This window comes from Oncorhynchus clarkii, chromosome 18, assembly GCF_045791955.1.
Source record: "Oncorhynchus clarkii lewisi isolate Uvic-CL-2024 chromosome 18, UVic_Ocla_1.0, whole genome shotgun sequence".
NCBI classification, from domain to species: domain Eukaryota; kingdom Metazoa; phylum Chordata; class Actinopteri; order Salmoniformes; family Salmonidae; genus Oncorhynchus; species Oncorhynchus clarkii.
Window position 1 is genome coordinate 11,741,128 of NC_092164.1, and position 10,629 is coordinate 11,751,756.

At 44.7% G+C, this 10,629-nt stretch overlaps 1 protein-coding gene across 1 annotated transcript in view; it reads right to left on the minus strand.

Moving 5' to 3' along the window:
• The window catches only part of LOC139373954 (prolactin receptor-like), an 87,626-nt gene that overhangs the window by 7,483 nt on the left and 69,514 nt on the right, over positions 1 to 10,629 (minus strand). Inside the window, exons 7-10 of the mRNA XM_071115037.1 lie at positions 9,697 to 9,838; positions 8,345 to 8,514; positions 3,488 to 3,666; positions 2,185 to 2,338 (exon numbers count right to left, since the gene is read on the minus strand). Coding sequence (XP_070971138.1) covers positions 2,185 to 2,338; positions 3,488 to 3,666; positions 8,345 to 8,514; positions 9,697 to 9,838 — 645 coding nt within the window. The remainder of the gene's footprint in view (positions 1 to 2,184; positions 2,339 to 3,487; positions 3,667 to 8,344; positions 8,515 to 9,696; positions 9,839 to 10,629) is intronic.

A 10,629-nucleotide genomic window follows, 5' to 3' on the forward strand; every position in this document is an offset into this window, starting at 1 on the left:
GAGGCTATTACACCATGACAAGTTTATAAGGCTAATAAACATGACCGTCTTGAATAAGGCTGTTCAATTGACAGTTAATGTTCTATGTATTTCCAATGTCAGGAAATACAGTATTTCTGAGGCAGTACGGTAGTGACAGACTGACTGTCACACACACACACGCAAATACACACACACACACACACACACACACACACACACACACACACACACACACACACACACACACACACACACACACACACACACACACACACACACACACACACGCACACACTCCCTGCTGTGGAGGTGCATCCAGGTAACATCTGTTGAAAGACTTATAATGAGGTGAGGTCACTAGAGAGAACAGGCCTTGACCTACCCATTGTCTAATGACTGACTGAGATTACTGGTCCACTGAGAAGTATTACTACATACTGTACTTCTTAATGGACCAGTAATCTCAGTCAGTCAGCAAATTAAACAAAAGCAAAGAACCTTGCCAATGGATTTTTTCAGAATCACAAATCCTACCAGGAAAACAGGACCACTCTGGAAACTGGCCTTATAGACTACATGTGACAGGCATATATAACAGTACAGACACTGTGCTGTACTTTAGATAGATATGACATTGGCAGTTTCCTATTCATAGGCGCTTGGCAGTGTTTGAGGCACACGAACAGTGTATTCAGAAAGTATTCAGACCCCTTTTCCACATTTTGTTATGTTATAGCCTAATGCTTCAGATTAGGAGTTGACTGTAACTGAATCATCAGACAGTTAAAACCTGTTAAGGATATGGCAGACATATGCCCCCTTTGGAGAGATTGGGTACCCCTAGTAAACTGAAAAAAATAATAAACTAATATATGCAAATAAAAATTATTATTGGATAGAAAACACTCTAAAGATTCTAAAACCGTTGGAATTATGTCTGTAAGTATAGCAGAACTCACAGGGCAGGCATTCTTCCAAACTAGTTTTTGTGGCCATGAAAGTTGGAGCAACTTTGACGTCATGGCCCCCACCCTTCCCAACCAGTTATGATTCTGGGGAGACTTTCTATCTCTTCCGCTAGATGTCCTCTTTCAGTAGAGCTTTGAATCGTTCAAATCCCACGAGAATTGACCCTATGGGAGTGAAATTAGTGCGTGCCACGAGAGAATAGGCTGTGCGTTAGGGCGCGAATTGGTCCCAGCCATTCCTTTGTTCCAGCACTCAAGAGAAGGGCAGACGATGGCCGATTGAATTGAAGTTTGTTTTGCGTGTCTAAAACATCATAAAGCTTGCTTCTGCACTTAGTTTGACCTGTTTAGTCGACATATAATATGTAATTTTGAAGTTTTGATGCGCAACTTTTCCGGACCAGAGGACGTTTTGGGTGCATTTCAGCTGATGTTATTAGCAGTAGCTAATACAAAGACGCAAGACTTGAAACCAAACGATGTATTGGGTAAGTATGAAGCCTTCCAGAACATTCTGAACGAAGACCATCGAAGGTAAGGGAATATTTATGCTTAAATCTGTGTTTCTGTTGACTCCAACATTACGTAGAAATGTAGCTTGGAACTGAGCGCCGTCTCAGCATATTGAATAGTGTGCGATTTCTGTAACGTTAAAAATAAATCTAACAAAGCGGTTGCATAAAGAAGCAGTGTATCTTTCTAACTATATGTAGAACATGTATATTTAGTCAAAGTTTATGATGTCTATTTACGTTATCTTGCCGCGCTACCTAGATTTCCTGCGGGCATTTTTGAGTAATTTCTGAACGTGAACTCAATGTAAATGGACATTTATGGATATAAATGGCATATTATTGAAAAAAAAAAAGATGTACTGTGTAACATGTCATATTACTGTCATCTGATGAAGATTTTCAAAAGGTTAGTGAGCGATTTATTTTTTAATCCTGCGTTTGTTGATTGCATGTTTTGGCTATTCAAATGAGCTGTGTCTGGTGGTGGTTTTACATATATATGTGCTATGTTTTCGCCATAAAACATATAAGAAAGCTGACTTGCTGGCTAGATGAACAAGGTGTTTATCTTTCATTTGAGCTATTGGACTTGTTAATGTGTGGAGATTAAATATTTTTAAGAATATTTTTGCGTTCCATGCGCCATGCGTTTCAGCTGAACGTGGGAGGGTTGATTCCCAATTGGGAACCAATATCGTAGACAGGTTAAGAGTCCCTACCGGGGGTAGATTTGACTGGGACACAGAGTAGGACAGGGGTGCTCCACTTGCTCCAGAGGCCGTTGTTGCGGGAACGGCATCTCACCCTGACAATGTACTCTCCTACCGGCAGATCCAGCAGCTCCAGACAAGGCTCTCTCAGCAAGCCCTTCACCTGCAGACACACAGGGGGCGATAGTGAGCTGTCAGTAGCAGTTACAGTACACATACTTCATTTAGCAGATGCTCTTATCCAGAGCAATTTACAGTAATGAGTACATACATTTTCATACATTTTTCATACTGGTCCCCCATGGGAATCAAACCCACAACCCTGGCGTTGCAAGCACCATGCTATACCCAATGAGCTACATGGGATAGAGGTGACAGAAGGTGATGAGTAGTGTGATACTGGTTAAAGTGACAGTAAAAATCCGATACTGTTGAAATAATATGGTACTGTTTAAAAAAAGATCTTTCACCGTTCAGCCAGACTAAACCATGAAGCCATAGAGAGCTGCTGCGTTTCTGTTTGTTTCTATTCTTTCTCTTCTCTCATCTGACAAAGAGGCAGGATCATCGGTCGTAACGTGGGTAACAGGCAAACTCCCGGTTTAACTGTGAAATAAGCACATCTTCCTCTTAAAGAATCAATCAAGGACATGACATGCTTCCCACATCACACGCTTAACACCATCAAATGGTGATGATAAACACTGCACCTACACCCCTCCCTCTCTCTCCTTCCCCCGCTCTCTTTCCCCCTCTTCCTCTCTCTCTCTCTCTTCCCCCCTCTACCTCTCTCTCTCTCTCTCATTCCCCCGCTCTCTTTCCCCCTCTACTCTCTCTCTCTCTCATTCCCCCGCTCTCTTTAGCCCTCTACCTCTCTCTCTCTCTCATTCCCCCGCTCTCTTTAGCCCTCTACTCTCTCTCTCTCATTCCCCCGCTCTCTTTAGCCCTCTAACTCTCTCTCTCTTTCCCCCGCTCTCTTTCCCCCTCTACCTCTCTCTCTCTCATTCCCCCGCTCTCTTTCCCCCTCTACCTCTCTCTCTATTCCACGCTCTCTTTCCCCCTCTACCTCTCTCTCTCTCCCCCGCTCTCTTTCCCCCTCTACCTCTCTCTCTCTCTCCACCGCTCTCTTTCCCTCTACCTCTCCCTCTCTCTCTCTTCCCCCACTCTCTCTTTTCCCCTCTCTCTCTCTTTCCCCCTCTCTCTCTTCCCCTCTCTCTCTTTCCCCCCTCTCTCTCTCTTTCCCCCTCTCTCTCTGTCCCCCTCTCTCTCTCTCTCTTTCTCTCTCTCTCTCTCTCCCTCTCTCTCTCTCTACCTTCCAGTTGTTGGGCTCGGCGATGAGTCGGTACTGCAGCTCGAAGACCAGGGTGATCCAACCGTACTGGATGTGGGAGGGATTGGGGTAAACCCAGGACACCATGGCGGTGCGGCCAGCTTCCTCCTCCGTCTCGTTCAACAGGGTGTAGGTCAAGTTAACCGGAGCCTCTGTCTCCACTGCAGACAGACAGACAGACAAGAAAACTGCATGGTGTGGGCTTGTTATGGTTGTATGCTTCACAGGGAGTGAAGAAGAGCTAGAACGTAAATAGAGAAACAATGAGATAGGAGGATGGTGAAAGGAAAAGACCTAGGCTGGCAGTCAGGGGGAGGGGAGAATACACAATGAACAGCAAACAGGATGTGGAGGGACAACAGAGACAACAAGCAACATGCTGAGGTAATGGTACGTGAATGGGGTTATCTTTTATAATGAACATGTAGAAAGGCCAGTTGGAAGGGGTTTCAGAGTAAGAAGGGGAAGCTGAATAGGTTCTGAATGACACATCTCTATTGTTACGGAGAGAAAAAGCCTAGAGCCTGGAGAGGAACCCTTCTATTTTCCTTCACATGCGTTACTATTCTCTGTGTATACGGAAGCACAATGTACACATGAGTGGTGACTGTTTGCAATGTGCATAGAGTATTGAACATTCACATGCACGTGTACACAAACACACACACACACACAAATCAGGGTGCTCTTTCCATCGGCTTTGGGAGTGCACTCACTGATGGAGAAGTAAAGTAAATTAAACTCAATTTTAGCTGAATTGCTGCTGATTTGACAGTTTTCTTCTTTTGGGGGGGGGGGGGGGGGGGGGGGGCAAGAGAAATCACTAGCCAGATGGTTTTTGATCTCGGCAGCAGGATGCCGTTCCAGACTGAGTGGAGCCCCCAGGTGACCCATATCAGGGGTTCCCAAACCGTTCCCCCATTCCAGCATTGGGGAACAGCCTGCACCCCCCCCCCCCCCCCCCCCCCGCATGCGCCACATCTATTTCTATGGGCGCAAGCTCTGTTCATGACAGAAACTGTTCACACCCTTCTTGTTGGTGGAGAGAATTTTGCAGGTTTCTGTAATTCTACACATTTTGTCATGGGGTGCAAAGAACATTTAGCAGTTTAAAGCTAATTTTATTGCAATTGTATTCATTTTGCCATGTCTAATGTGTATTCATGTTATATCTGAGTGACTAAAAACGTACAACAATATCTATGGGCTAAAAAACATATCAATTAACTTGAGCTAACATGGGCTAGTTGAGCTGGACATTTCTGAATAGCTCTCTAAGTTATGTATTGACGAACATGATAAGAGGAACTGATGATGTACTACCCAAATTTGACCCAGTTTGGGAACCACTGGTCAATATCACCCTGTACCTATATCATCCCCATCCAGACAGTGGTCTATATCACCCTGTACCTATATCATCCACATCCAGACAGTGGTCTATATCACCCTGTACCTATATCAGCCACATCCAGACAGTGGTCTATATCACCCTGTACCTATATCATCCACATCCAGACAGTGGTCTATATCACCCTGTACCTATATCATCCACATCCAGACAGGGGTCAATATCACCCTGTACCTGTATCAGCAACATCCAGACAGTGGTCAATATCACCCTGTACCTATATGTTACGTTCCCCAGTTTGTGTTGTAGTTTGTGTATTTGCATGTGTTTTATTTCAGGAAATGGCTTCCTGAAATCCCTCAAGCAGCTGATTGGTCGACTCCAGGGCTAATTGGAGAGCTGACCCCGCCCCCTCGTCAAGACACAGCTGTCTCCAATTATACATTCATTCTGAAGCTATATAAAAGCCAGTGTTCTGTTCAGGAGAGGGAGATTTTGGAGGTAGGGATTGCTGAGAGAGATTTTGCTAGAGAGATTTTGCTGAGGTCATTTTGCTGAGGTCATTTTGCTGAGGTCATTTTGCTGAGGTCATTTTGCTGAGGTCATTGCTGAGCGATTGTTTGTGATAAGAGTTTTTGCTAGAGGTTGATTTTGCTGGGAGTTCATTGCTGAGAGTGGGTATGTTCTGTGAGTTTGTTGCTCAGGTAGAGCTTAGTTGATGTCCTTTGTTTCTTAGTTTGTTTGTAAAATTGTGTAATATTCTGTTTCATTTGTTCCCAGGGGAGAAGGGGAAGGCACCTTGGGAGTGCTTAGGCAAGAGGCCCGCGGGCATACATATACCTGTAGTATATTCATTGTCTAGGCACACTAGGTAAGACCTGGGCGGACCACTCCCTGTATTTTGGTTAGGGCACCAGGTGGTGCTAAATTAGGTAAGTAGTGGGTAGGCAGGTAAGATAGGAGAGGGGGGAGGCTTTGAGATTTACTTTCTTTGCTTTGGTTCCGTCTAGCCCCTTTTCCCCATATTACCGTGTACAGGAACAAAGTCCTTGTAAAACGGTACCACATTCTGCCTGTTGTCATCCTTACTCGCACCTACAGTCCATACCTTTTCACTTCACAGAGTTTAGTTGTAGCAGGGTGTTGCGTTCCCTCTTCATAGAGGCGTGCGTAACACTATATCATCCACATCCAGACAGTGGTCTATATCACCCTGTACCTGTATCAGCAACATCCAGACAGTGGTCAATATCACCCTGTACCTACAGTGCCTTGCGAAAGTATTCGGCCCCCTTGAACTTTGCGACCTTTTGCCACATTTCAGGCTTCAAACATAAAGATATAAAACTATTTTTTTGTGAAGAATCAACAACAAGTGGGACACAATCATGAAGTGGAACGACATTTATTGGATATTTCAAACTTTTTTAACAAATCAAAAACTGAAAAATTGGGCGTGCAAAATTATTCAGCCCCCTTAAGTTAATACTTTGTAGCGCCACCTTTTGCTGCGATTACAGCTGTAAGTCGCTTGGGGTATGTCTCTATCAGTTTTGCACATCGAGAGACTGACATTTTTTCCCATTCCTCCTTGCAAAACAGCTCGAGCTCAGTGAGGTTGGATGGAGAGCATTTGTGAACAGCAGTTTTCAGTTCTTTCCACAGATTCTCGATTGGATTCAGGTCTGGACTTTGACTTGGCCATTCTAACACCTGGATATGTTTATTTTTGAACCATTCCATTGTAGATTTTGCTTTATGTTTTGGATCATTGTCTTGTTGGAAGACAAATCTCCGTCCCAGTCTCAGGTCTTTTGCAGACTCTATCAGGTTTTCTTCCAGAATGGTCCTGTATTTGGCTCCATCCATCTTCCCATCAATTTTAACCATCTTCCCTGTCCCTGCTGAAGAAAAGCAGGCCCAAACCATGATGCTGCCACCACCATGTTTGACAGTGGGGATGGTGTGTTCAGCTGTGTTGCTTTTACGCCAAACATAACGTTTTGCATTGTTGCCAAAAAGTTCAATTTTGGTTTCATCTGACCAGAGCACCTTCTTCCACATGTTTGGTGTGTCTCCCAGGTGGCTTGTGGCAAACTTTAAACGACACTTTTTATGGATATCTTTAAGAAATGGCTTTCTTCTTGCCACTCTTCCATAAAGGCCAGATTTGTGCAATATACGACTGATTGTTGTCCTATGGACAGAGTCTCCCACCTCAGCTGTAGATCTCTGCAGTTCATCCAGAGTGATCATGGGCCTCTTGGCTGCATCTCTGATCAGTCTTCTCCTTGTATGAGCTGAAAGTTTAGAGGGACGGCCAGGTCTTGGTAGATTTGCAGTGGTCTGATACTCCTTCCATTTCAATATTATCGCTTGCACAGTGCTCCTTGGGATGTTTAAAGCTTGGGAAATATTTTTGTAACCAAATCCGGCTTTAAACTTCTTCACAACAGTATCTCGGACCTGCCTGGTGTGTTCCTTGTTCTTCATGATGATCTCTGCGCTTTTAACGGACCTCTGAGACTATCACAGTGCAGGTGCATTTATACGGAGACTTGATTACACACAGGTGGATTGTATTTATCATCATTAGTCATTTAGGTCAACATTGGATCATTCAGAGATCCTCACTGAACTTCTGGAGAGAGTTTGCTGCACTGAAAGTAAAGGGGCTGAATAATTTTGCACGCCCAATTTTTCAGTTTTTGATTTGTTAAAAAAGTTTGAAATATCCAATAGATGTCGTTCCACTTCATGATTGTGTCCCACTTGTTGTTGATTCTTCACAAAAAAATACAGTTTTATATCTTTATGTTTGAAGCCTGAAATGTGGCAAGAGGTCGCAAAGTTCAAGGGGGCCGAATACTTTCGCAAGGCACTGTATATCAGCCATATCCAGATAGGGGTCTACATCACCTTGTACCTATATCATTCACATCCAGACAGTGGTCAATATCACCCTGTACCTGTATCAGCAACATCCAGACAGTGGTCTAAATCAGCCTGTACCTATATCATCCACATCCAGACAGGGGTCTATATCACCCTGTACCTATATCATCCACATCCAGACAGTGGTCTATATCACCCTGTACCTATATCATCCACATCCAGACAGTGGCCTATATCACCCTGTACCTATATCATCCACATCCAGACAGTGGTCTATGTCACCCTGTACCTATATCAGCAACATCCAGACAGTGGACTATATCACCCTGTACCTATATCATCCACATCCAGACAGTGGACTATATCACCCTGTACCTATATCATCCACATCCAGACAGTGGTCGATATCACCCTGTACCTATATCAGCAACATCCAGACAGTGGACTATATCACCCTGTACCTATATCATCCACATCCAGACAGTGGTCTATATCACCCTGTACCTATATCAGCCACATCCAGACAGTGAACTACATAACCCTGTACCTATATCATCAGCCACACCCAGACAGTTATTTATATCTCCCTGTACCTATATCAGCCACTTCCAGACAGTGGTCCTTGGAGCTGAACACTCCGTGGGAGGTCCTGGCCATCACATTCATGCAGTATGTGGTCCAGATGGATGTGTGGCCGCTGTCAAAGTGACAACTGTTGGGGCCGCCCGTTACATAGTCTGGACACTCACGCCTCGGCCCCTTTCTGTAACAAACAACAAAGGAATGATATGGTCAATTCAATTCAAATCAACTCATTTATTTTAATGAAGACGGACTCTTCGGATACATTGTTACTACACGATGTGATAGAATGAAAATACCTACATTTACTGTGGAAAAAGCCTTGAAATTAAAAATGAATCTTGGAGTATTTCAAGGCGTTTTTTAACGAATGCAGGATTTTATCCTCTACCACCTGTTGATATAAGGTCGAGCTTCGAGACAGGATTGCGTCGAGGCACAGATCTGGGGAAGGGTACCAAAACATTTATGCAGCAATGAAGGTCCCCAAGAACACAGTGGCCTCCATCGTTCTGAAATGGAAGAAGTATGGAACCACAAAGACCTTTTCTAGAGCTGACCGCCCAGCCAAACTGAGCAATCGGGGGAGAAGGGCCTTGGTCTGGGAGGTGACCAAGAACCCAATGGTTACTCTGAATGAGCTCCAGAGTTCCTCTGTGGAGATGGGAGAACCTTCCAGAAGGACAACCATCTCTGCAGCACTCCACCAATCAGGCCTTTATGGTAGAGTGGACAGACGGAAGTCACTCCTCAGTAAAAGGCACATGACAGCCCGCTTGGAGTTTGCCAAAAGGCACCTAAAGGACTCTCAGACCATAAGAAACTAGATTCTCTGGTCTGATGAAACCAAGATTGAACTCTTTGGCCTGAATGCCATGCGTCACATCTGGAGGAAACCTGGCATCACTCCTACGGTGAAGCATGGTGGTGGCAGCATCATGCTGCGGGGATGTTTTTCAGCGGCAGCGACTGGGAGACAAGTCTGGATTGAGGGAAAGATGAACAGAGCAAAGTACAGAGAGATCCTTGACGAAAACCTGCTCCAGATCACTCAGGACCTGAAACTGGGGTAAAGGTTCACCTTCCAACAAGACAACGACCCTAAGCACAACGCAGGAGTGGCTTTGGGGACAAGTCTCTGAATGTCCTTTAGAGGCCCAGCCAGATCCCGGACCTGAACCTGATCTAACATCTCTGGAGAGACCTGAAAATAGCTGTGTTTTCACTTTGTCAATATGGGGTATTGTGCGTAGATTGAGCAGGATTTTTACAAATGTAATCCATTTTAGAATAAGGCTGTAACTTAATAAAATGTGGATCAAGGGGTCTGAATACAAATGCATTGTACAGTAATAGTACGTACTGTAAGGAGTAGGTGAGGCTGTAGGTGATGTTGTCGTCACTCTCTGAGTTGTTGTCAAGGGGATGCCACCAGCAGGTGAAGACCTCCATGTTGGGCGAGCGGCAGTAGTAGATGTGGGGCTGGTTCGTCACGGCAACAGCACCTGGGGGATAAAACGAGAGGTTAATGACTCTAACCATCTCTATGGATATCTGCATTCACTGTCGGCTTTTTCTAACAGACTGATATATTTTCCTATGCACTGTTCTGGTGAATACACGGATCAACAATTTATAAACATGAAGAAATACATGCCAAAATCATTCAGCTATCAAAATAATCCATATTATAAAACATCAGCCTCTTAACATTTCACCGGGCCTCTCAGGTGCCCTGGTTGTCAGGGAAACTCAAATCCAGGTTCATGACATTTGGGTGAACGCTAAAAACGGTTAATCCGTTAACCATTTGTCACGACTCCTACCGAAGGTGGCTCCCCTTCCTGTTCAGGGTGGCGCTCGGCGGTCATCGTCACCGGCCTACTAGCTGCCATCATTTTCTCCCCGTCCTTGTCTGTTTATTAGTAACACCTGTGTTTAGTTAGGTTAATTAGTTGGGCTTTATTATCCATCCGGCCCGCCTGCTGGGTGTGCGGGATTGTTTTATGTGTACTCGTGTACACGCCTGTAAGTCACGGTTGTTCGTGTACGTGTGTTATTCGGGACTGTTTGGTTCCCCTGTGTTTCGGGGCATTTGTTTGAGTGGCGTCGTTTCAAATGTGTGGTGATTAAAGAAGTAGCTCTACTCTGAACTCTCTGTTTCCTGCATCTGACTTCTTCCTCCACTACACCCCGGCATTACACCATTATAGAAGCTCACAAAGGGTGAGGTGAGTTTGTCTGGATGGCGATGCGGGAACAACCCCATGTGATACAAACTAAGGAAGTTTGAAGT